At 46.0% G+C, this 26,541-nt stretch overlaps 2 protein-coding genes across 3 annotated transcripts; both read right to left on the reverse strand.

Annotated features, from left to right (window-relative positions):
• Positions 1–4,724: 4,724 nt before the first annotated feature.
• Positions 4,725–6,985, reverse strand: LOC146990436 (E3 ubiquitin-protein ligase TRIM63-like). Its single transcript, XM_085794560.1, has 2 exons — positions 6,375–6,985; positions 4,725–5,996 (listed from the first exon to the last, which is right to left on the reverse strand). Exons 1-2 carry the CDS (start codon positions 6,706–6,708, stop codon positions 5,311–5,313), a joined length of 1,020 nt encoding a protein of 339 aa, XP_085650686.1. The 5' UTR covers positions 6,709–6,985; the 3' UTR covers positions 4,725–5,310.
• Positions 6,986–17,679: 10,694 nt separating this feature from the next.
• Positions 17,680–25,822, reverse strand: LOC146990437 (opsin-3-like). 2 transcript variants are annotated; one of them, XM_085794431.1, is made up of 4 exons: positions 25,525–25,822; positions 22,220–22,545; positions 18,103–18,336; positions 17,680–17,975 (listed from the first exon to the last, which is right to left on the reverse strand). In XM_085794431.1, the coding sequence occupies exons 1-4, from the start codon at positions 25,742–25,744 to the stop codon at positions 17,694–17,696; spliced, it is 1,062 nt and encodes a 353-aa protein (XP_085650557.1). In that variant the 5' UTR covers positions 25,745–25,822; the 3' UTR covers positions 17,680–17,693. The 2 variants fall into 2 exon arrangements, with proteins under 2 accessions (XP_085650557.1, XP_085650563.1); XM_085794437.1 differs by lacking the exon at positions 25,525–25,822 and adding an exon at positions 25,393–25,439.
• Positions 25,823–26,541: the final 719 nt, after the last annotated feature.

Here is a 26,541-nt window from a genome sequence, read left to right on the forward strand (position 1 = left end):
CACCACCTCCTGTGACCCCTGACCCTGTTCTTCCGTGTTTTCCAGGTGACTAACTTTGATAACCCTGAGATGTAATTGATGAGTGTGTGTGTTGCCTTCTTCTTTGCAGAGTAGCGTGGCCCATAGATGTATAAACAAAAAGTGAAGTGCTCCCCTAACCCCTGAACCCAGCCCTGCAGCAGCCTGAACAGAGGTTCCAGTCTGGGACACTGGACAAACAGGTGTTGTAACGTCTCAGTGTCGGAGCAGAAGGAGCAGCTGACCCCCGTGCTAGGATCAAGGTGTGCCAGATACTTGTTTGTAGCTATGGCCCCATGTACAATCCTCCACTGGAGGTCGCCCGTCCGTTTTTCAACGGAGAGTTTGTACAGGGACCGCCAACAACCTCCTGGAGAAGAGCCCCTGCCAAAAAACTCAGTCCACCTCGACACCTTCAACTCGGCCAGAGAGCACAGGCCTGCCACCTTCACGCTTATGCTGTATGCCTCCTTCCCCCCCAGAGACTCCAAGTCTCCCAGCTGCGGGGTCCTCAGAGACAGCAGGAGGTCCTCCTCCTCACGCCACTGGCCAACCGCAGGAGAAACCATCAGGGCAGGAAAAACATACTCATGCTGCTCATCCCACTGGTCCAGAACAGTCCGGTCCTTCACAAACCCCCTAAGAACCTCTGGCAGGGACTCACAGACCTCTGCCACCAGCCTGTGCAGCAATCTGCTGGACCTAATGCTGAGTCGCTCTGCCAAGTGAGGGATGGAGGTCCTTAGGAGGTGACCCAGCTTCACGCAGTCGGCCTCCCTCAGTCTGATCCTGAGGCTGTCGGAGGACAGGACCCCCGAGGTGATAAAACTGTTCCACAGCAGCGGTTCTTCAAAAAGCCACATCCCTGGTGTTAAAGCAGCCTTCCGCTGGAGAGTGAAGACCTGCGCCGCCTCGAGCACCGACTGGTAAAACGGTCTCAAACCAGATAAGTCCACTGAGCTGAGCTCAAGCAGAAACAGATGTTTATCGTACCCAAGACGACCGGCCTTCCTCAGCAGCAGGCAGGCTGTGTCCATCCACGGCAGACCAAAACTGTACAGAAGTCTCTGGGCCGTCTGCAGCCTGAAAGCCGCGACCCGCGCCGCGATGTTCACCAGGCCTTGTCCACCCTCATGTACCGGCAGGTGCAGCACCGCTGCTCTCAGCCAGTGGTGTCCCGACCAGAAGAACTCCACCGTCTTCCTCTGGATGGCTTCGACCAGGCCCCTCGGTGGCTGCAAGACCCTCAGCTTGTGCCAAAGGGTCGAGGCAACCAAGTTATTGACAATCAGGACTCTGCCCCTGTAGCAGAGCTGAGGGAGCAACCATTTCCACTTAGACAGTCTGGCACACACTTTCTCCATCACACCCTCCCAGTTCTTCCTCTGAAACTCCTCACTCCCAAGAAACACCCTCAGCACCTTCATGAACTGCCTTCCCCAGCTCAGGTTCCCCGGTAACACCGGTGCCCCTTTATCCCCCCACGACCCCAACTGCAAAGCCTCACTTTTCCCCCAATTGACCCTTGCTGAAGCAGCTTTGCTAAAAAGATCCAAGGCATGTGTAAGAAAGGACACGTCTCCCTGATTACGAATAAAGACATTAACGTCATCAGCATAGGCCGAAACCACCAGTGGGGGCCGGTGAAGCAACCCCGGCAAACTAATCCCAGACAGCCTAGATCCAACTTAGCCAGAAGTGGCTCAATGGCCAACGAGTACAATTGACCAGAGAGTGGACACCCCTGCCTAATGCCCCCCCCCCACCTTGACCAAACAACAAGCTTCACTATACAACAAACTCAACAGTGAAACAAAACCATCTCCAAAACCAAAAGCTCTTAACGTGGAAAAAAGAAACCTGTGATCAACTCGATCAAAAGCTTTCTCCTGATCTAAAGAAATGATACCAGCATCCATGTTATGCAATTTACAAATGTCCAGTAAGTCTCTCACAAGAAAAAGATTGTCAGTGATGGTTCTGTCCGGTACAGTATGACTGGTCCCTGTGGACTATTATTCCCATTACACCCTTGAGTCTGTTTGCAAGCACTTTGGATAAAAGTTTGTAGTCAGTGCATAACAAAGCAACCGGTCTCCAGTTCTCCAGCAAAGCCAGATCGCCTTTCTTAGGCAGCAGTGAGAGGACTGCAAGAGAAAGGAAGAGGAAGAAAAAGAAGGATAGAAAGAAAGGAGTAAAAGAGGAAGAAGAGAGAGGAAGAGGAAAAAAGAAAAAGGAGTAAAAGAGGAAGAAGAGAGAGGAAGAGAGAGAAAAAGAAAAAGAAGGAGTAGAAGAGGAAGAAGAGAGAGGAAGAGGAAGAAGGAGAAGATAAAGGAAGACCCCCCCCGCCCCTCTCTCGCTCTCTCTCTCTGACCCACTTCCTGTCCAGCTGTCTCTCTCTCTCTCTCTTCTATTTCCAGTGAGGTGTGAGTCTGTGAACGCAGCAGCAGCAGCAGCTGGGGGGGGGGGGGTGAGAGAGTTCATGTCTGAGTTTATTATTAATGTGAGTGCAACAGGAGCTGGAACTCGTGTCTCTGAGGCTCCGCCCCCTTTCTCCAGTCTCTGAGGCTCCGCCCCCTTTCTCCAAACACTTCCTGTTTAGTCACATGACTCATCTCACGCTGACCTTTGACCTCTACGTCTCATCACCCCATCTGAAGGAAACTGAGGCTGTGTTCTAGGATGGGAGCATATTACCCAGAGCTGTTGATTGGGCGCTACGAACGTCTATCAAATGCGTCTGTACGTAGCTTAGCCAATCGTATCGATCAACCCGATGACACAAATCCGCTCGCCAAACGTTGCTCTTTTTTAAAAATAAACTATCGGTCGAAAATACTTAAAACACGTTCTAACGCTGCCACGTCTGCCACCATCAGGGCCGGTTTTAGCTATGGGCAATATGGGCGACCACCCAGGGCGCAATCTTTGTGAGGGCGCACGAGCACTCTCCAAAAAAAAAAAAAAAACTCGCCGTCAAGTTAGTGGAGTGGTCGCTGGGGCGCCCCTATATCACGTCAACTTGCTGCTGAGAGTCATAGGCCTACTACATATACTGGGTCTACTACAGGTTGTGTGTGTGTCAGGAGAGGCGAGGGGGGAGGGGGGCGGGGGGATCAACTCGCGACTGCTGAGGTTGTAGTCTCACGTCGGATGCTCCGCCGGCCCAGAGGGCTCACATGCGGGGAAAGAAAGGAGGGTAAAGCGCTAAACTCCTCGCCCTTAAGCTGGCTTCATTTTGGTAATGTTGCTATGGGATGCCCAGCAACATTCCTCTTCTTCCTCTTCAATGTCCGGTCTCTGGTAAACAACATGAATGAACTGCGACAGGATCATGTGTTAAAAAGGATCCTGGACTGTCATGATGTTTGTAATGAGCTGGTTTAACAGCAACGTCACGCTGTTTCCAAAACCACACCGACTTCAGCAGAGAAGTGAGTTTAAGCACATTTTTAGTTTAGCCTACAGATGGAACAGTGGTTCCTGTCATTACTTTATATTCAAAATATCATCATGTTGCTGGCCCTACACTCACAAACAAAAACTATTTTAAATTGTGTATTTTTTTTAGAGGTTCAGAGGCTGTAGTCAAGCTGCTCAGTTTTAATATAGCCTAAGCCTATAATTTTATGTGATTGGCTATTTTAAAAAATCATTTAAATATGGCTAGATGATCAATAACAAATGAAACTGTGGTTTGACAAATTCAAACACATTTATTGATGATTTAATTTAAAGGAACCACGGTAGCCTATAAGATCATGTGTAAGATCCAGTTCAGTGTTAAAGGCGCTCAGGCAGGTGATTTTGAAATACGCTAAAAGTAATCCAGAAAGTACTATTAGTATTACTTTACTTGAGTAATCGAAATGCATTACAGATTACAGATTTTGGGACATGTAATCAGTAATCTGTAGGGGAATACATTTTAAAAGAAACCCCCCCAACACTGATTATAATATATTCTTGTGTTTGTTCGCTGGTGGGGTTTTTCTGGGGGGGGGGGGCACCAAGGGATGGTTTCGCCCAGGGCGAAAAACTAGCCAGGACCGCCTCTGGCCGCCATGTTGGATCGACACGCTATACACAAAGTCACTTTGGTGTGTCGTCATCGTCCTGCTGCCCCTCCCCCCGTTCTGTGATTGGCTCCTTCGTTCAGGGAAACTTAGGTCCATGGTTTCCATGCCGACTGGCAGAGAGAATAAAATCACGCGCAAGGCATCATGGGAACAGTAAACCCTGGCTACGCTACGAGGTCGCTCCTATCAGGAAGTATGTTCTGTCTCCTGATTGGACGACGTGTCTGTGTTTGTTTATCGGTGGCGCTGACGACTCTTCATACTCTGAGTGCGATGTGGTCAACCTCTTCGTCCTAACGTCTGTTTCCCATCATGCCTCAGTCCGGCCTGGTCAGTCTCTGCAACACGACCCCCCCGGTCTATTCCCGTCCTCTGACCACTCAGGATAAATATAAATAAGCTGCGTTTACAGCAGCGTTAACACGTCTAAACAAGGCCACGAGGCGTTCACTGACCCCGGTAAATATAGGAAACATGTGCGCTGCTAAAAACAACCTGAGTGTCAGCAGCTGGAGAGTCCCTGAGACAGAATAAACCTTGACTCAGCTCAGGAGACGTTGACCACCGCAGCGTCTTCTCCTCTGTCTCTGCTGCAGGAGTGTTTTCACTGTGAGGGACGACACGGGGTTAACAGTCAAATAAAACTTTATTCACACACAAATCAAGACAAAAGTTACAGTTTGTTCAAGTTTTTCAGTTTCACAAAGACACAAAGAGTCAAAGTGTCCGGACTCGGTCTAGACTCAGTCTAGACTCGACCCAGACTTGGCCCGGCGTCGACCCGGACTTGGACCGGCGCCGACCCGGACTTGGCCCGGCGTCGACGCCCGGCGACCGCGCCCGGACTCCGATGAACCGGAGAAAAACAAAAACTCATTCACAATAGAAAAGTAGAAAAAGTCAAAATACAAAACGTTTCATTTTGTAGCAGTAAAAAACGTAGAGATTGCACCGCTCCGCCGCTCCACTGCTCCACCGTCCTCCTCCTCCTCCTCCTCGCCGCCGCTCCACTGCTCCACCGTCCTCCTCCTCCTCCTCCTCGCCGCCGCTCCACCGCTCCACTGTCCTCCTCCTCCTCCTCGCTGCCGCTCCGTCCCCTCCAGGCGTCTCTGTCCCGGTGGCGTTTGGTCTGAACTTCCTGTCAGTCGGTCTGAACTTCCTGTCAGTCGGTCTGAACTTCCTGTCCGTGCTCTCAGTCGTCGTCTCTCTGTCTTCACTGCGTCTCCTCGTCCTCGTCGTCCTGTCTGAAGTCCGTGGTGGCGAGCAGCGCCTCCACCTCCTCCGTGTCGAGGCGTAGATGCTCCAGACTCTCGTACCCGGGCTCGGGCCTCTCCAGCGCCGCGGCCGCCGTCGCTGCGGCCGCCGCCTCCCGCTGCAGCTGCTTGGCGGCGAGGAGGAAGCGTGCTGCGTCGCTGCTCTGCGCGCTCTGCTGCAGCTTCTCCTGCAGCTGCGTGCTGAGCTGCAGCTGCTGCTTGTACTGCTCGCCCAGCGCCCGCAGCGCCGCCATCTTGGCGCTCTGCTCGCCGTCGACGCGCTGCAGCAGCTCGCCCTTCCTCTGCTCCAGGACGGCGTACAGCAGGTCGAAGCTCTCGCCCAGCCGCCGCCGCTGCAGCTCGCCGCCGTCCTGCACCAGCCTGCAGGCGTCGTCCAGCTGCGTCATCACCATCTGCACGCTGCCGTTGGCGGCGGCCAGCTGCTCCACGGCGGCGCGCAGCTCGCCCTTCTTGCTCTGGTAGACGGCGTGCAGCGGCGACACCTGGCAGTCCTTGTGCTGGCCGAACACCTTGCACATGGAGCAGGTCGGCGTCTGACACGTCACGCAGTAGATGTTGATGCGCTCGTCCTCGTGCTCCTTGCACTTCGGCTCCTTGACGTCCTTGTCCTTCAGGGGGCCGTCCTCTAGGGGGCGAGAAAACATCGATTCACATAAGTATTGCAATTATGTTGTTAATATGTTAATTTATAGGCTCCTACAGTATTTGTGTGCAGATAAATGTTGAAATTAGGGGTGGGAGAAAACATCGATTCACATACGTATCGCGATATTTTTTAACGATTTTTAAATCGATTTTTAAATATTTTTTTTTATACATTGTGCAATGTGCATTTGTTAGCCTTTTTTACATACAGAGAGTCCAGGTCATAACCATTCAACTGTTTCCCTGGTGTTAAAAACACAGACTAAAATATCAATATCATAGCAATAATGTAGAATCGCAATTTAAATCGGATCTGCATCCAAAAAAATCGTAGAAAAGCGTACGGTCCCGGCCTTACCGTCCTCGCCGCGGCCGCCGTTCTCGTTGCGCTCCTGCTGCTGCTTGTACATGTCGATGATGTTCTCCACCAGCAGGTTGCGCTGCAGGCCGTAGACGCCGTGGCGGTCCAGCGTGACGTCGAAGCGGCAGGTGGGGCAGCGGAAGCTGCCGCCCGAGTAGTGGTACGGGTTCTTGGACTCGTACAGGTCGTTGGCGCAGCCGCGGCACAGGTTGTGTTGACACGGCAGGATGACCACCGGCTTGGTGAACATGTCCAGACAGATAGGACAGGACAGCTGCTGCTCCAGGGACGCCATGGCGCTGAGGGGACGCCCCACCGCCTCGATGTCCATCACTCTGTCCTCGCTGTGTCTCTGAGTCTCTGTGTCCTCGCTGTCTCTCTGTCCTCGCTGTGTCTCTGTCTCTGTTTCTCTGAGTCTCTGTATCCTTGCTGTCTCTCTGTGTCCTCGCTGTGTCTCTGTCTCTGTGTCTCTGAGTCTCTGTGTCCTCGCTGTCTCTCTCTGAGTCTCTGTCTCTGTCTCTTTCTCTGTCTCTCTGTGTCTTTGTCTTTGTCTCTGTGTCTCTGTCTCTTGTCCTCGTCGTCCTCTCTGCTCTCAGTCGCTCTGACTCTGATCTGCCTCCGTCTGAAGCCCCGGCCCTTTTATACCCCGACCCCCCCTCTAACCCCCCTCCCTAACTCCTCCACCCTTCACCGCCTGTTTGTGAAACGGATTCGGAGAAAATAGACTCCCAGAATTCCTTGGTGCTGCACATGCCTTACTGAGGACCAGACCCCCCCCCCCCCGTCACACCGACACCGCCGGCCTTTCACTGTGGGAACCCCCCAACACACTCAGACTTCTAACAACAACATGAAGTCTGTTTACAACCCATTACTCCAACAATAATCAATTATTAAATCAACTATTCTGATAATCTAATAATCAGTTTGAGTCGTTTATTTAAAGAAAAAAAGCTCCAGATTCTCTGATTCCAGCTTCTTCAATGTGAATATTTCTGGTTTCTTTGTTCCTTTATGACAATAAACTGAGTCTCTCTTTGGTTTGTGGACAAAACAAGACATTTGAGGAGGACCTCTGGTGGTTTGAGAAACACTGATTGATATTTTTAACATTTTATTGACACAACTTGAAACAACTGATCGATTAATCGTTTAAATGATCGATAGATTAATCGATAATGAGAATAATCAATAGTTGCAGCTCTAGTTTGAATAAATATTAAGATAAATAGAAGAAGAAGAGGCAGACAAATAAAATGTTCCCAGTGTGTTTGTGTTACACAACAGCAGCAGTGTGTGTGTGTGTGTGTGTGTGTGTATGTGTGTGCAGTAAACAGTCGTCATGTGTTTCAGCTGCTGCAACAACTTCATGGAAAACTGAGTTCAACAATGTCACAACAACAGCAACAACAACAACAACAGCGATGACATCACCGTCATGATGTCAGAGGAGGAACTGACCTTTGACCTTAACAAGAAATGTATATCAATAATGAAATGTTTAACCAATAATCCGTCACAATAACTATAATTATAATTTTCATGGGATACGAGGTCTGTCACCAACATTTATTTTACTTTATTGTTAATTTGATAGTTTTTTCTGTTAAACTGTAACTTTACTGTTGTAACGACTGTGAGCTGGAAAGACTGAAATGTTGTTGTTGCTACAACTTTAAATAAAGTTGAGAAGAAAAAACAAACTGACCTTTGACCTTTGACTGAATCAACAGCTGATTAACCACATGACTCCTTCAAGACAAACTGGTGTTAAAGGGACAGTTCAACATTTAACCTCTATAGGCACAGCAGTAGAAAACTCCTCAACACCATGAATCCTTCTCCTTCCTCTTCACAGAGACGCTCTGTCACGTCAAACCACAGTGAAACACAGTGAAGTTGATGACGGGTTAAAACCTCTTTTATATACAGTCTATGAGAGGGATCAAAACTAGAGGATCAAACTCTAGAGGTTGAATACGTTGAGTCAGAACGACAGCACCATCTACTGGTCAGAGACAGGAACTGCAGCAACAGAAACATAATTCCTGCAGTCGGTTCCAGGAGAAGGGTCTGTCTGCGGCCTGCAAGAGGGAGGCGTTTCGCGTAGAGGCGACACGCCCCCTCCACACGGGAAAGTCACGTTGAACCACGCGAGATGTAAAATGAGACCGCCAAAACGGATAACAAAACAGGAAGTAAACCAGTTCCGCCGTAAAACTTGACTAGTCTGAATGGCCGAACATATGCAGACTGTAAGTGTCAGTGTAATTTAATTAATTAATCGATTAATGTATATAATAATCATAGTGCGAAATACGGGGGGGTTTGGGGGGGTCGGACCCCCCCGATTAACCCCTTGAGACCCCCTGAAAGACTCAAAAGCAAAATCTGAGGGGGGTCTCAATCTTGTCAAAAAAAATAAATAAATAATATAATACAATAATTGTATTGTGGTCAATTAAATGTGTTTAAGATCACCATGTCCAGTATTCATAATTCAAAACATTTATTCGTTTAACATTAAGCTGAACCGTGTCACCTGCGCATTATGCAAATTAGCCATGTGCGCCAGCCCAGCGCAGGAGTCGAGCCCACTCGCTATCAGAACAGAGGATCCCGTTCCTCTCCACCCTCTGCCGAAGAAAGTGAAGTTGAGGCCGAGTGCTCTGAAGACGTAGCCGATGCCACTGCCCCTGCTGCGAGCACTGGTGATTGGCCGCTTTTCTTTTTCTTTTTTTTTTTTACACCTAAGCAGGTGGGGTAATGGAAATACCGCAACCCTTGGCTTGACATTAAGGCAGGAAAATAACTTAAGGTAAGAGGCTAGCCTGCTTCAGCATACTATGGCCTGAACCCCCAGTGGTGTTGTTTGGCCAGGCGCCTGTTGTGAGCTATGTGTCTGTGCTTTTTCAATTTTCATGATGGCCCGTTATACGAATGTGATTTGTGGATGTGTTCAATGCTGTGTTTAAACGTATTTGCTAGATGGATGGTTAGATAAGGCTACATGATCGGTCATAGTTGCAGGCTGAGGATCTCGTGCACATAATTGCACGTCAGTCTCCAATCTCCAGATTTATACAGTTGGTTGTTATTTGAGTGCACGAGTTTGGTGTCTTTCATTCATTTTAATTGTTGTATTTTATTTATTGTCTATTCGTTTCTGCATTGCCCTGATCGCGCGCCAGTCTCCTATACCTGGTATTTATTCATTGTTCAAGTGCGCCAGTGTGGTGCCAATTATTGTCTTTTATTTATTGAATTATCGTCTATTTATTATCAATTACTTTCTGCATTGCAATGCACAACTTTGCCTCTCCTTTTTAGGCTATAGGCTAATTTTCTTGGCTTATTGTAATGTTATAGTCCTACTTTATAAAAAGAAAAAAAAATAACGGTACTGCGCAACAATCGCGAGTTAGGGACCCCCCCGAATATTGATGGGTATTTCGCACACTGATAATAATTGTGTTTAGCGATGGACTAAGGAAGTAAGGCTGAAAACCTTTATTGTTCTTTTTTGACAGTGAGTTAAATGTGATGGCCGAAGCCCTGGTGGGGCACATGTCCAAGGAGGGAGCAAAGAAGCTCCAAATTTACAAGGAGAAACTGGAAGAAGCCCTCTCCTCTGAGGCATTTTTGAGCAGGCTATAAAAATAAAAAAAAATGAGCCTTGAAATGTTTTGGTTTGGTTTTTTTTAAATAGATCTCTTCTTCACTACAAATACGTTTGACAGACCAAATATAGTTGAGATGAATTGCTACTTGTCACAAAACGACCATGACAAAGAAAGTTATGGTCTATGATCAGTGCTGTGAGTGCATGAGTACAGTAGTGTGTGTGTTGTAGGGTGAAATAAAGGAAATCAGAATACCAAACAAAGCCCAAGAGGTGTTGCAGGTAGGAGAGAGGGCGAGAGGGCCAGCAACTCAAACTCCAGGAGAATGCTGCTGATGATCCCTGCTGATATCAAGAGAGAAAGCAAGGGAGCAACACTGCTCAGTAACCTACAGAATGGAGAGATTCACAAATGAATTCCCCATTAAGGAATAATAAAAGTTATTGTCATCACATTATTTTAATTTTGTTATGTAGGCCACTACTTTTATATATATATATATATATATATTTATTTATTATCTACACATTACGCTCTTACTCCCACATAAGCACTGACATTATTATTTACTACTTTTATTTATTTATATAAATAAATATAAGCTAGGCCACTACTTTTATATATATATATATATATATATATATATATATATATATATATATATATATCAACACATTAGCTCTTACTCCCACATAAGCACTGACATTTAGCTCATGAATTCCTGTCTGTTAATTATCTTGTGTTTTCTCTTGTGACAAAGTCAGAAAATTTTACATCTAAATTTTAATATAAATGAAATCCTGCCTTAATTGTTTTTACCCAATTAAAAATGTAATAATAACATTTGTAAGCTTTTGAATACATTCATTATAGGGCAAAGAACGCGTAGGCAAAGTCGTTAACTTTTGCATGCAACATGCAACTGTAATGGGCTCATATCCCTTTAAGAACCGTGTGTAGGGCGTTCCCTGTAGTGGCGGGGGGCGTGTCGCGTAGTGACGTCATTACGCGACACGCCTCCTACAGTGCCTACTACTCGACACGCCTCCCTCTTGCAGGCCGCAGACGGATACACTTGGGTTCCAGACTGTTTCTAATTAAAACAGACAGAGAAGAGCTGGCAGGATATTTAGGCTAGTGACAAACTGTCAAAAAGGGCTTTAGTTTTTGAGATACCCCTACCGGAGGTAGAACAAAACCTAACAATGTTTTTCCTCATCTCCAAGGTCTCCCATATATGAAATGGATTCTTAGGTTAAAATATTTTACTGCAAACATTGTTAAATTGATACATATTGTCATACACCCCAAACTAAAAAAGAACAAAAATACAGCCTGGCCGTATGGGAGTTAAGACATATAAACTCATGTAGATTAATAACACAAGCTCTGACAGCTTTGAAACTTGACATAATTGTTCCTTTACCTATTAGAAAAAACTGGATGTGAATATATATATATATATTTATATAATATAAACACTTGCCTTAAATAAGTGGACATACAAAAAAAGAATATCTATGCAGAATATTCTCATTTACTTTGTAATTGCTCGGCCAGGGATTGTCATAGAAACACATATGATGGCTTGTTTGAAAGATGGAGTTGTGCAGAATCCAGTGATACCAAATATGTGAATATAGCATGCATAGTCAGCATAATACATCACTAAATGTATGAGGTGTCCCAAATGAAAGAAAATGAAACATTAACATAATCAAGTCTCCACAGCCCATTATCAATGGTGACAAGAATGTTGACCAGTTCAGTCTTACTACAACCTAAGTAAGTAACTTTGGGTAAACTTGCTACTCTTTTTTATAATACATTAAATAATAGCATATTTCGTGATGACACCTTATATAGTTCATATGGAAACAAATATCCAGTAGAATCAGTTTAAATTGAAATAGAACACCTTAAATATATACTGTATACACCCACTTGAATTTATTTTTGGTCAAGTCATTACTGCATAATGGAAAATAATAGTGTTAGTGTTGTGTATTTCCCTAATAACGCACAGGACGCAGTGACTCTTACTGCACATGCCACCTTTACTCAGCTCGTGCAAAACCGGAACTTCACATACATATCCCAGCATTCCTTGGTACACTGATAACAACGGCACAACGGTCACACAGAATATAAAACTCAAAATCTGATACATCACACCCCCCTCCCCCCTTTTTAAATGAAAGTACACTTTTGTTACACCATGACTTAAAATATCAGTGCCTTGTATTACCATACAAACTCATACAAATGTCTCTAAGTTAATTTAACAAACTCCCTTGTCTTGCTTTTTTTTTCTTTTTTTTTAAATTCTGTACCTTTTTAAGACAGGCATAATGTAACAAAGCTACACTGAACTGAAAACAGTAGTTACATTATTATTATATTGACCAACTTAGTCCAAGTGTCAACCTGCTTGTAAAGAACAATCAATCTGCACATTAACGGTCATAGCGCTCAGGCAGCTTCCTTTCTCTGGCTGAGCGGCGCAGCATTGGAGATGCTGCTGGCACCTCTGCACTGTCCACATGCAGAAGATCAGCACCGGCTGACACGTTGTCTTGGAGCACACTTGGCTGGGTGGATGTGTCAGTATTAGAAGTTGTACAGTCAGTATCCAAAATGAGTCCATCAGTTGTGACACGGGATCTCAACTGATCCCCATGTCTCCTGTATGTTATGTCTGTGTGACAGACACAGACATAACATACAAACATAACTTGCACTTTGTAAGACACTGGTCCTGTTTGGTGCTCTATCACTCCAGGAATCCACTCCCCCCCCCCCCTGCCGTATTTTGCAAAGAGAAAGATCTGCTCACTGCCCACTGGTCATGATAGAACTTCTGCATGCTTTCTGCGAACTGTGACTGCAGTGTCAGAATGCATCAGGTCCAGGCGAGTTCGCATATTGTCTGTTTAGGAACAAGTCTGCAGGCAACTGACCAGTGGTGCAGTTTGGGGTACAGCAATACTGCATCAGAAACACAGAGATCTTGTCCTCAATGTCGAGTGTAGTCTGAGAAAGCTTCTTTATTCCACTCTTAAATGTCTGCACATATCGCTCTGCGAGACCATTAGAAGCAGGATGGCCTGGGGTGCTTGTAGAGTGCAGAATTCCATTCTGATGCATGAAGTTCTTGAACTCTGCAGACGTGAACTGCGTTCCGTTGTCAGTTACAACATGCTCCGGATGACCATATGCTGCGAACAGTCTCCTTAGTCTTGTGATGAGGTGCTGGGCATTCTGAATACTTCTAGCCACTTGGAGTAGGCATCTACGACAATCATGAAGGTGTGACCTACAGTAAGAAGGGGCCTGCAAAGTCCACGTGTAATCTTTTCCAGCTCTGGCCTGGAAACTCCCAAGGATGTAAAGGCACCTGCCGAGGCATCCGTTGTTCCATCTGGCAAGATTCACAGGCTTTGCAGACCTGCTCTACATCCGTGTCAATCTTAGGCCACCATACATATTTGCGTGCCAGAGCTTTTCACAACTCCTTGATGACCAGAATGCAACTCTTTCAACACAACTTTTCTGAGCTTCTCAGACAAAACCACCCTGGTGCACCAGAGTACACATCCACGTTCAGCTGACAGTTCATATCTGCGTGTGTGGAAGTGTTTCAGACTATTGTCCACATCATCAGGCCAACCATTCGTAATGTATTTCAGAACCTTGGCTAGCACACTGTCTGTGCATGTGGCACGTGCAACTTGATCAGCATCCACTGGCACTTGCATCAAATGTTCAGTTCATAGAACATGCATGAATGTTCTGTGCTATGGCTTCAGTACATCGCTTGTGTCAGGTAAAGGAACCCTTGACAGTCTGTGTGCATTGCTGTGTTTTTCTGAAGCACAGTACTCAATGCAAAGCAGAGATGATGATTGCTCATCTTTGAATCCAGGCAGCAGCCATGGTGGGCAGGCTTTTGTGTTCTCCAAAAAGAGTCAGCAAAAGCTTATGATCAGTGACAAGCTTGAATTTCCTTCCCCATAAATATTGATGGAACTTTTTGACTCCAAAAATCAATGCCAGTCCTTCTATTTCAATCTGAGAATATTTGTTCTCAGCAGGGGATTGCGTCCGTGACGCCTAAGCAATGGGACGGGTTTCTCCTGTTGGCCTCTCATGCTGAATGACAGCTCCTATACCATAAGCTGAGGAGTCAGAGTGAGGGGTAGGTTAGAATCATAGTGCAGGAAAATCTTGTCACTTGTTAGCAACTTCTTGCACTCCTCAAAAGCCTGCTCTGGTTTCTTCCACACCCATGCCCCGTCATACTTTAACAGCCTATGGAATGGAGCTAGTACAGTGCTTTGGTTATTCATAAATCGTCATATTAATTCACTAACCCCAAAAATGCTCTCAGTTCTTTCACACAGGATGGTGCTGGTGCGTTCTTGATTGCTTTTATCTTGTCTGAAGATGGATGAATGCCCTGGCTGTTCAAAACATGTCCCAAGTATTCAATCTGCATTTACCAAACTCGCATTTGGTTTTCTTGACTCTCAAGCCTCTCTCTTGGAGTCTCTGTAAGCACCTTTTACAGCTTTTTCAGATGATCTTGTTCAGTTTTTCCTGTAACTAACAAATCATCCCAATAGACAACAACATCCAGATCTTTCATTAGATTTTCCATAATCCTTTGGAAAATGGAAGGTGTTGAACCAACACCAAAAGCCAGTCTATTGTACACAAATAACCCTCGATGTGTATTGATGGTCAGTAGTTTCTTTGTCTCATCCTCTAGAAGGACCTGCTGATATGGTGAGGCAAGATCGATCTTTGAAAACACAGTCCCGCCATCAGCTCCTCAATTCGGGGCAAGGGATAGGTCTCTGTGGTGGCAGCCTGATTTACTGTTAATTTATAATCGGCACACAGCCAAATTATGTTGTCTCTTTTCACTACAGGCACCACTGGCGCAGCCCACTCACCATACCAGCCTTCTCGAGTCGATCTAATTCAGCATCCACTCTTGACTTCATGGCAAATGGCAATGGGCGGCTCTTACAAAATTTAGGGTCAACATCAGAATTATTTTCCATTATGCAGTAATGACTTGACTAAAAATACATTCAAGTGGGCCTATTTTTGAGGTGTTCTATTTCAATTTAAACTGATTCTACTGGATATTTGTTTCCATATGAACTATATAAGGTGTCATCATGAAATATGCTATTATTTAATACATTATAAAAAAGAGTAGCACTTACCCAAAGTTACTTACTTAGGTTGTAGTGAGACTGAACTGGTCAACATTCTTGTCACCATTGATAATGGGCTGTGGAGACTTGATTATGTTAATGTTTCACTTTCTTTCATTTGGGACACCTCATACATTTGGTGATGTATTATGCTGACTATGCATGCTATATTCACATATTTGGTATCACTGGATTCTGCACAAATCCATGTTTCAAACAAGCCATCATATGTGTTTCTATGACAATCCCTGGCCGAGCAACTACAAAGTAAATGAGAATATTCTAAATAGATATTCTTTTTTTGCATGTCCACTTATTTAAGGCAAGTGTTTATAGGTCTCTATATGTTACACACATCAAGATATTCACATGCAGTTTTTTCTAATAGGTAAAGGAACTTCCTGGCCACAATTATGTCAAGTTTCAAAGCTGTCAGAGCTTGTGTTATTAATCTACATGAGTTTATATGTCTTAACTCCCATACGGCCAGGCTGTATTTTTGTTCTTTTTTAAGTTTGGGGTGTATGACAATATGTATCAATTTAACAATGTTTGCAGTAAAATATTTTAACCCAAGAATCCATTTCATATATGGGAGACCTTGGAGATGAGGAAAAACATTGTTAGGTTTTGTTCTACCTCCGGTAGGGGTATCTTAATTTTTGGAGGGCATTGTCACTGGACTAATTCACCTCATGTTTCATCTCCTCCTTCATTAAACTGCTTCAGACTAAAGCCAGGAACACACCGCCACGACTACTGCCGACCAGAGCGATTGAGTGGCGAGGACTCATAGAAATACAGACCAATTTTAATTGGTAGCCTAATAATCTATGCCATGTACAGTAAAACATTTATTTATTTACATAAATGTGGTGATTTCAGTCCGTAGCCCAGAAGCAGTCCTGCTCACTTTTCATTCACAAACTATATGCCACTGCCACAGTTGTTAAATTTCATCAGTGAGACCAACATTAATCTCCTAAAAACAATTTAACCAGCCAGCGGTAAACCTCTAAAAGCGTGCGGGATCCCCCCGGGATGAGGACGGAACTCGGCCCCGGCAGATCAGCTCAGTAGAGCTGCTGCCGCTGTGACAGCCGCTGCCACGGTCCCCGGTCGCAGCTTCCACAGACTGTGGATTTCTGTCTATGGTGTTTTACATTATATGTTAGCATTAAGCTAGCGGACTTTACTGTATATGCTTAGTTGTGACACTGGCTGTGTGTGTTTTGAATGTTGTTTCAAACTGTGTGGGTTTGGTTGAACATCTTTGATGTTTAAATATATATTGCTGCTTAATATATTGCTTTACTCCTCTTTTTATTTTGTGTGCCATTTTTTACGGTTGGACTGGCTAGGACACTGTGGTGTTGATAAATGACTTGGTGGAGGCTGGGAACCAAACCTGCGATCAGAGCCTCTGACCCGGTGTCACTGTGGCGCTGCGACACAAACGCATCCCATAACCCGTAATCTGTTGTTTATGACGGATTTGACTACACAGATATACTCATCCATCGATCAGCTGATTGATTATCAAACACACGCGACCGGGAGGAAGGTGGCGGCTACCACGGTTACCATGGAAACAGGAAGTCAAAATTTAATTAGAAACTAAAAAAACATTAAAATAATAACGAGTTAATTGAGATTAAATATAATATTTTATGTAAATCAGTTCCTTCCTCCTCTAAACGTCATGTTTTATTTTAATAAATAAAGTTTGACCATCTTGAACAAAGACTCCCATGATGCAGTTCTGCGGTTGGTTCAACGCCGCCGCCGCCGCCGCCGCCACCAAAGGGCAACAAGATGACCGTCCGCCTCATCAGCTCTCAGATGGAGGCTCCGCCCACCTGCAGCTCACCTGTGATGTCAGCGGTGATGTCACCTCTCTCTGGCCCCGCCCACAGGTTCAGCTCCCGTTCGCTGTTCGATCGATGACATCACACCGCTGCTCTGGGACCCGGCGCTGTGCTCCGCCTACAACCTGTCCCAGGTCTCGTCACCATGACGACAGAGGACGAACGAGTTTAAGAACAAACTGATTTTTATTGGATTCACAACGACAGGAAGCGGTGACATCACAGCAGGTGTGTGTGTGTGTGTGTGTGTAGCGTCCAGTCTTCGACCGGTTCTCGCCGTCGCCGCCGGCTCTGTCCCCAGCAGTTTCCTCCTCCTCACTAAGCTCGTCTCCCACGGCGACAGACTTCAGTACATGCCAGAGTTCATCTGGACCCGGTGAGGCCACGCCCCCTGATAACCTCACCTGGCTGGTCGGAGCTGTGATGTCATCAGTGTGATGTAATAAACATGAAGAATTCACTGGATCAACAACACTCAGTAACCATGACAACCAGACACTGGCCCCGCCCCCTGGCCCCGCACAGTTCGAGGGGGCGGAGCCAACATGACATCATAGACACCGCAGCAGGTGTTGGCCACGCCCCTCGTCGTCGTGGTCACGAGGAGACGTCTGGCGGCGGCTCGGCCGGGTCCATCCTATCAGACACCGCTCCGCTGGTTCCCTCCGCCTCCACCACCGCCGCCGCACACGGTGGTTGTCCGGCGCTGCCTGGGGGGGCGGGGCCTAGCGCGCCGCTGCCTGGGGGGGCGGGGCCTAGCGCGGCGCCGTCCAGGACGCGGCGGTTGAGGTGGACCATGGTGGACTTAGACGGCAGCGAGTGGCCGTTCTCCGCCAGGTGGCGCTCACAGTTGATCAGAACCAGGAAGCAGCGGTAGAACTGAGGACAGACAGGACGGTTACCGCCGGCAACCACGACCACAACAACAACAACGATGACATCACTGTGAGTTTTTTTTTTTCTACTCAAACTAATAAAACCCGTCGGTTTGTGTTTGCTGCTTCACCTGTTTGTTCATGAGGATGTAGATGACGGGGTTGATGACGGTGCTGCTCTTGGCGAGGATCGACGGGATCACGCTCGCCACGGGGCTGATGAGTCCCGGCCGCCCGAAGGTGGCCAACATGGCCACGACGCCATACGGCATCCAGCAGAACAGGTAGAACGCCACGGTGGTGATGACCATGAAGAGAATGTGGAACTCTCTGCGACGGGCGGACGTCCGCCTGATTTGACCCACCTGACAGACAAAACACAGGGCAGAAACAATACGTCATCCTGACAGACAAAACACAGGGCAGAGACAACACGTCATCCTGACAGACAAAACACAGGGCAGAAACAATAATACAACCTGACAGACAAAACACAGGACAGAAACAATACGTCATCCTGACAGACAAAACACAGGGCAGAAACAATAATACATCCTGACAGACAATACGATGTATCATTGCTTCACCCTGAGTGTTGTCTGTCAGGATGTCCTAGAGCAGGGGTCTTCAACGTTTTCCAGGCCAAGGACCCCCAAACTGATGGAGAGATGGAGCGGGGACCCCCTACTTATATATATTGTATAAAATTGTGTTTTATATTTAACTGGTCCTGTAGTGCCATACAGGGCCGTTGTATAGGGGAGAAAGGTGATGATAATTCTAGGGGCCCAGCGCCCAGTAGGGCCCACAAAAACCCCAGTAGTCTAATCTTTGTATGACTGAATTATTCTGCATAAGACCCTGACTAATACTCATAGTAATGCTGCATTAGCATCAAAACAAGGTAGGCTAAATAAGAAATGATAATAGATATGTTAGCCTGGCTCTCGCCAGACCCTTGTAGTTCCGCAAAGCTACGCCAGAGGCGCTACGCTCAGCTTCGCACAAGGGTCTGGACTCGAGGCCAATGCAAACTTCTTCCCCGGAGCAAAAAATAATGAACCAATCAGGATCGCCGGGCGGGACTTTCTGAGGTGTGACGTAGCGCTGAAGCAACTGTTTGAGTCAAACAACAATGGCGGCTCGCAGTGAGTGGCTTAAGTAGCACGTCATTCAAGATAACGGACAAGTGGTTTATCCAATCACATACAAGATTTTTTTTACAAGGCCCCGCCTTCTGAAATGAATCGCCTATGGAGCAGTCCCAGACCCTTGTGCGGAGCTCAGCGTAGCTTTGCGGAACTACAAGGGTCTGGCGAGAGTCAGGCTATAGATATGTAGCCTATGAAAAAAAGTGGAAAAGTCAGGGGGCAGGGGCCCACTTTCATATACTTTCAGGGGGCCCAGGATTCCTAGCAACGGCCCTGGTGCTTTTTTTTAGGAGTTTGGCTGGTAATGGAACTCTTTATATTTCGAAGGGACTTACATAAAAAATATATGCCATCTATGATCACAACAGGTCACAACTACGCTCGTGGTAACTGAACGCTGCTACTGCACCAATGAAAGAATTACTAAACCATAAAAAGACAGAGAAAACAAAGCAGTGTTTCCCCTACTTTGTTTTTTTCTCAGGCTTTTTATGCATTTATTTTGAAAGGGCAGCTGGAGAGAGACGGGGGCGCGGAGAGAAAGTGAGAGGGGGGATTGACATGCAGCAATGGGACTGTGGGAGGGTCGCTGCAGCGGCCGTGCTCTACCAAGACATATGACGCTTGCGTCTCACCCCCAATCGCCAGCACCGTGGTCACCGGAGCTGATTCTGGAAACATTTACACCGGGCCCGCCGTGTCATGTCTCGGTTCCACGGAGCGTTTCAGTGACGGTGTCACGGCCTGATGCTGCTGCATTGTTGCTGCGCTACGAGCAGACGTGGCGGCGCGCGTTAATGTCACCGTCGTATGAGTGTGTGCTGTGAATAGGGCTGCCACAAACGATTATTTTGATAGTCGACTAGTCACCGACTATTTTTTTCGATTAGTCGACTAATCGGATCATACGTAAATTGAATGTAAAACATACAGATTATCGCACCAGCATGCAGCTGCTCTTATATACCATCATTAGCTTTCAGCTTGAAGTGTTTAAGGTATATGCTAACTAAAAATAAAGACAATTAAGATGATAGTTCATTAAACATTTAATGAAATATGCAGCTTTAACTGTAGCATAAAGTGCAAACAGCTGAGTAAAATAAGGATAAGGCACTGGCCTAAACAACACCAAAATAAATACTTAAAGGTTTTATAGGTTTTTTGTCTTTCCTTCATTTGTCTCTGGCATTAAACATAGCTACATTTAAATAAAATGAGGTAGACACCTGAAACTAAGGAATTATTCACAATAATAAAGTTTTGGTAGGCTTATCATTCAAATATAACTTGCTCAGTGTAAATAATAGTCGTTCTGTTAAAAAAAAATCGAATAGTTTATAAGACAATCGTCTTGTCTGAAAAAAATGTAAATGTGCCTTTTTACTGTCACAGAGGGAGAAACATGGAAAGACTCCACCAGAAAGTTCTGTGTGAAACTCTGTCAAATGAAAACAAGTGAAACTGAGGTGCAGCTCAAACTCTGCAAGGTGCGGACTGTGATGAGGAGCGGCCGGAAAATATTGACGTAGTTTTACGCCGGGAGAGAAGACTTGCTCGTTAAGATGAGCGCTCATTACGTGACCAGGACGCTGTGACCAGACGCGGTAACGTTCCAGTATTCTCCAACACCGACTCTCAAAGTCCGCGATTTTATTTTTAAATGACGAACGGCCGTTTTTCAGTCCGTGATTTAAAACGATGGAGCGGCGGTACCGCTAGTATCGCTTCTCATTTAAAACGACAGACGAGAGAGAGAGAGAGAGAGAGGGTGAGGAGCGGTGGTGGCGGCGGCGGCGGCGGCGGCGGGGGGGGCTACACCGGTGCCGCTTGATGAGGGACAAGACCGGTAGAGAGAGAAAAGAGAGAGAACACCTATGTGTACTGAGTGAGTGAGTGCATGCGTGTGTGGTGGGCGGCGGCGGCGGCAGGTGCGTGTGTGGAAGGTGCGGCAGCAGTTTAGAGAGAAAAACAAAATAAAAAAAAACAACAACAACGACACATCGACTATTAAATTAGTTGTCGACGATTTTAATAGTCGACGTAGTCGTGACTAGTCGACTAATCGTGGCAGCCCTAGCTGTGAATTAACGAGTGTATGGAGAATGAAAACATAAAGTCCCATCGTTGTGTTGTGTAGCCGACGGTTCAGGGACCGAGTGTCACAGCAGCAGTGGTGTGTGTGTGTGCGCGCGCGCCCGCCATCGGGCTGATTTTAGAGGGGGGTGGGGGGGGAGTGAGCGAGAGAGAGTGAGAGAGAGACGGTGCGCCGTGTTTGTATCAGATACAATACAAAGTCTCGCCTGACACCTATATTATAGGAAAACAAAGGACTTTTATGTAAAAATCCGATGTTCAGCAGCAGGGAACACCCCTATATTCACAATGGATCTTTTTTCCATAACTTCCATATCTTTTTTCATATTTTTTTTCCCTCAACCAAAACTTTCGCGACCCCCCTGCAGTACCTCCGCGGACCCCCTAGGGGTCGCGGACCCCCTGTTGAAGACCTCTGTCCTAGAGTTTCTGCCCTGACAGACAGCGCTTGGGGCAGAAACAACACCACATCCTGTCAGACACAACTCAGGGCTAAACAATATAATATCATGTTGACAGGCAGAAATATAACATCATATTGTTTAGCCCTGAGTTGTGTCTGTCAGGATATCGTGTTGTTTTGCCCAGAGATTTGTCTGTCAGGATGTGGAGTTGTTTCTGCCCTGACAGCAGAGCTCAGGGCACAAAAAAGGCATTCTATCTATCTATTCTGTCTGTCAGGATGTGGAGTAGTTTCTGCCCTGAGTTATGTCTGTCAGGATGTCATATTGTTCTGCCCTGACAGACAGAGCTTGGGGCAGAAAAAGCACGACATCCTGACAGACAGAACTGAGGGTTAAACCTATAAAGTATTATTTAGTTTAGCCCTGTGTTCTGTCTGCCAGGATGTAGTGTTATTCAGCCCTGTGTTCTGTCTGTCAGGATGTAGTATCGTTTGTCCCCGAGTTCTGTCTGTCAGGATGTCATAGTGTTTCTGCCCTGACAGACAGAACTCGGGGCAGACACAGGCAGCGCTCAGGCGATGCGTTGAGGGCGCCACCTGTCTGACGGCGTGCAGCAGGCGTGCGTAGCAGTAGACCATGACGAGGACGGGCAGCCCCAGGCAGAAGACGAACAGACAGACGATGTAGGAGTGGGACAGCGGCGTCCGGTCCGTCCAGGTCACGGAGCAGCTGGTCCCGGCGCCCTCCGGCCCGTAGCTGCTCCAGCCCAGCAGCGGCGGCACCGTCCACGCCACCGAGTACAGCCACGACCCCCCCACCGCCAGCAGGGGGCGCCGGTAGTCCGGGGCGCGCTTGTTGTAGACGAGCAGCGTGGAGTAGCGGTCGTAGGACAGGACGGACAACGAGACCAGAGACACGATACCTGAGGAGACACGAAGGGTTAATCTAAATATTCACAATGTATTTGACTCTTCTATTTATTTAAAGGGATAGTTCAACATTTTATCAAATTGGTCCATTACCATAATCCCTATAGTCTTAGCAGTACAGTAGGTCCAATTGTTGGTGCAAGCTATTTTTAGAACAGCGGAGCAGAGCCGTGAGCTGCTCAGAGCTACGCTACGGAGGCTCATGGGATTTCTTGGTTTCCCTCATCAAACTCATCAAATACACAATCCAACAACTCCACAACGCTCTGGTGGACAAGTTGTGACCTGCACATTCACCACGCTATGAGATAATAACACAACGTTGTTTTAGTTGAACTGTCCCTTTAACACTCTGGCTCAAATTCTAGATCCAACTGGGATCAAAGTAAAGATGGATTATTGATTATTGATCCCGGATGGAGAAACAAGGGATTTAAACATCCAGATCAAACCTCTGGGTCCTGGACCGGCTCAGTCAGGTGATCCAGATCCGGATCCTGCTCACGGAGCAGAACTGATCCAGGACCTGAACTCCGACCTTTAAATCCCCTCCCGTCATTCATCATCACACAGCTGCGACCTGATTCGCTCCAGCGGCTAAGAGGAATCAGCACCGGGTCTCAAGACCTGGACCTCAAGACCTGGACCCAGTTGTTCAAAAGGTGTAATCTGGATAAAAATTGTCTGGATTTTGAAATCCCTTTTTTTTCTATCTAGGATCACGTTTTACTTGTATTCCAGTTGTTCAAAGCAAAGTAGGATTGGATCAGTCTGATCCAGATTCAAACTTTTCAAGATTACGACATTAAATTCAGTTTGGGAAAAAGTTTTTCATTTGTAGAATAATCAAAAGTGAACTTTATTTACTAATCCCTGTTATGGTTTAAAAATGAGGTGCAACATATAAATCATGTAGTATACTACATGATGACATGATGAATATTGTTTATTTGACCAGTTTGAATTTAATCTAAATGACATTTTGTTCCTGAATCCACCAAACTGCTGGGATCAGAATAATCCTGATGTTCTGGATCAAAGTTTTCCTGATCCTACTGAAAGGTTCTGAACAACACAAACTGAGGGTTTGATCCAGATGAAAACCAAGACTGGATCACGTGATCTAATCCGATCTCAGAATCCGTTTTTGGTTTTGAAACAACCAATTTTGAAGATCTGATCCGATCCATTATCCAAAATCCGATCAGATTACTTTTGAACAACTGGGCCTGGTCTCAAGACCTGGACCTCAGGACCCACTTCCTGTTCAGGACTTCACACCAGACCAGAGACCAGAGCAGACTCTAGACTCTAGAGTCCAGGTCCAGGCTCCATGTGGTCTACTCACCGAAGCAGGAGTTGATGAATCCGTACTCTAGACTCTAGACTAGTACTACTACTATAGTACTACTATAGTACTACAACAGTGTACTAGTACTCACCGAAGCAGGAGTTGATGAAGCCGTACTCTAGACTAGTACTACTAGTAGTGTACTACTATAGTACTACAACAGTGTACTACTACTCACCGTTAGCAGGAGTTGATGAAGCCGTACTCGTCTAGACTAGTACTACTACTAGTGTACTACTGCTGTACTACTACAGTACTACTAGAGTGTAGTAGTACTGACCGAAGCAGGAGTTGATGAAGCCGTAGGGGAGAGTGGGGCAATGTGAGACACCGGGTAATGTGAGACACCCCCTGTATCTAGAAAACGGAACACATTTATGGTCATGTGACCATTATGTTTTCAAGCCCCTTCCATTTCCCCATGGTCATGAAGGAGAGGACCTCATGATGCTGTGGAAAACATGTTTTTTTCACAAAAATATGATTTTTGCATGTAAAAGTAAATTTTCTTGGTGTCAACTTAATCAACTGTTGTGCCAAAGCAAATTGATTCAGGTAGAAAAACTTATATGATACATGATGATGAACTACCAACACATAAAACCATGTGATGATGCTGGCTGAAAATTAGCCTGAATTTCTAAGAGAGGTCGTTTTTTCTAAAATGGGGGTGTTGGGGTAAAGTGAGACAAATGCTGCGGGGTAAAGTGAGACCATGGATGTATTATAATAAATCCAAGAGTGAGACACTGTGAGCACCACACACAAAGATTTACACTAGAATCTCGTCCCCCAAGCCAGAAATCTTGCATGATCAATGATCTGTAGCCACACTGCTTTGTTATGCTAGGTGCTCTCAGTCAGCTTGTTTATTTATTGGTTAATTAACTCAATTTTAGTCACATTCCACTTTGTCGGCTCCCTCCACACACAAGAGGACTTTTGATCAAAATGGTCACAATTGTCGGGGCCTACAATCTGACCCCCAGACTATCTAACAGGTTCTATCTGTCATTTGAATGTTAATTAAAACATTTTGTGTTGTATTTGATTTTGTTCTTGAGTCACTTTGCGTTGAGAAAACAAAATTGACCAATCCCCGTGATTCTGTTACTAGTCCGACATTAGTTCTGGGATGTGTGGTTGTCAAGCTGCTGTCAGGATTCTAACTGTTACAACATGTGTTGTTATGGTAGTTTCAGAGTGGAAAAAGTAAGTGGATCAGTTTACCCCATTGATTTTTCTAGTTTGTCTCAGTTTACCCCTGACCTGGGGTAAAGTGAGACACGAGACCACTTTTTTTTGAACAATCATATTTTCACTGTCCTTCATTCTAAATACATTCTGATAATTTCTATTGCTAGGCAACACCCTGAATTAATGGGAAATGTGTAAATTTTACTGATAAATCATTTTAGCTCGCTTAGAGGGGAGCAAATGTAAAAAGTGTCTCACTTTACCCCTACTACTAGAGTGTAGTAGTACTGACCGAAGCAGGAGTTGATGAAGCCGTACCACATGCAGCCGCTGCGGCCGTACAGCTGAACTGACTCTAGATTCTAGACTCTAGGCTCCAGGTCCAGGTCCAGGTCCAGGTCTAGGCTCCATGTGGTCTACTCACCGAAGCAGGAGTTGATGAAGCCGTACCACATGCAGCCGCTGCGGCCGTACAGCCAGCGGCGGCGCAGACTGGAGGCGAAGCTGAGCGTGGTGCCGCAGACGCAGACCAGCATGTCGCTGACGCTGATGTTGAGCAGCAGCATGTTGACGGGGGTCCGCAGGGACTTGAACCTGCAGAACAGGACCAGGACCAGCAGGTTGTTGAGGAAACCCAGGACCATGATGGATCCCAGGAACACCGACACCACGCGGTGTCCGCCGCGCGACAGACGCTCCGGGTCCGGGTCCGGGTCCTGCTGCTCCAGCTGCAGCTGCAGCGCGGCGGCGAGCGGCGCACAAGAAACGTTGAAGGAGAACATGACGCGGCAAAGAGACCAAAAAACCCAAAACTGAAACTTTAAAAAATACAAAGTCCTAATGATCTAAGAGAAACTATCCAGAAAGAACCAGACTGAGCCAACAGGTGATACAAAGTATTTCCTAACAGGTACAAGGACACATATTTCTTGTTTTAAAAAAAATAATGTTTAACCTGTTTTATTCTTTTCTTTTCATATTCTACTTTATTTGAATTTTGCTTATTCACTTTCTCCCCCAGCTCCAGAGATGGACAGAGTACTCCACCCCAGTACTTGAGTAAGAGTACAAATACTACTGGTCAAAATTTACTCTGTTACAAGTAAAAGTAGCTCAGTCGACATGTTTCTCCAGTAAGAGTAAAAAAGTACTTGCTTTTAAAGGTACTTAAGTATCCAAAAGTACATGCTTTTAAATGTACTTTAAGTAAAAGTAAGAGTCAGAGTAAATGTCTTATTGTCCACATCAATGAATGACTCTAATAGTTTGTAAATGAATGTAAGGAGCTTTTAACTCTTGTTAGTGAGAATGAACTCTTTGAAAGCAGCTGCACTGATGTGCTGCTTTTAGGGGTTAGGGTTTCCTTCACAGACAAACACAGCTTGTGTCCAATAGGATTTTAGAAAAAGACCTGAAAGTAACCAGTACTTTTCAGCCTTCC

This window comes from Trachurus japonicus, chromosome 2 (assembly GCF_045865225.1).
Source record: "Trachurus japonicus isolate A0001 chromosome 2, Traja_1.0".
In the NCBI taxonomy this organism is placed as follows: domain Eukaryota; kingdom Metazoa; phylum Chordata; class Actinopteri; order Carangiformes; family Carangidae; genus Trachurus; species Trachurus japonicus.

Excerpts from the sequence above, each read along its gene's own strand:
- LOC146990436 (XM_085794560.1), bottom strand. The coding sequence starts at position 6,708 with ATGGACATCGAGGCGGTGGGGCGTCCCCTCAGCGCCATGGCGTCCCTG. Across the intron at positions 5,997-6,374 it reads CGGCGGCCGCGGCGAGGACG|AGGACGGCCCCCTGAAGGAC; the intron begins GTAAGGCCGGGA and ends CTCGCCCCCTAG.
- LOC146990437 (XM_085794431.1), bottom strand. The coding sequence starts at position 25,744 with ATGGTCCTGGGTTTCCTCAACAACCTGCTGGTCCTGGTCCTGTTCTGC. Across the intron at positions 22,546-25,524 it reads CTTCATCAACTCCTGCTTCG|GTATCGTGTCTCTGGTCTCG; the intron begins GTGAGTAGACCA and ends GTGTCTCCTCAG. Across the intron at positions 18,337-22,219 it reads TGCTGCACGCCGTCAGACAG|GTGGGTCAAATCAGGCGGAC; the intron begins GTGGCGCCCTCA and ends TTTGTCTGTCAG.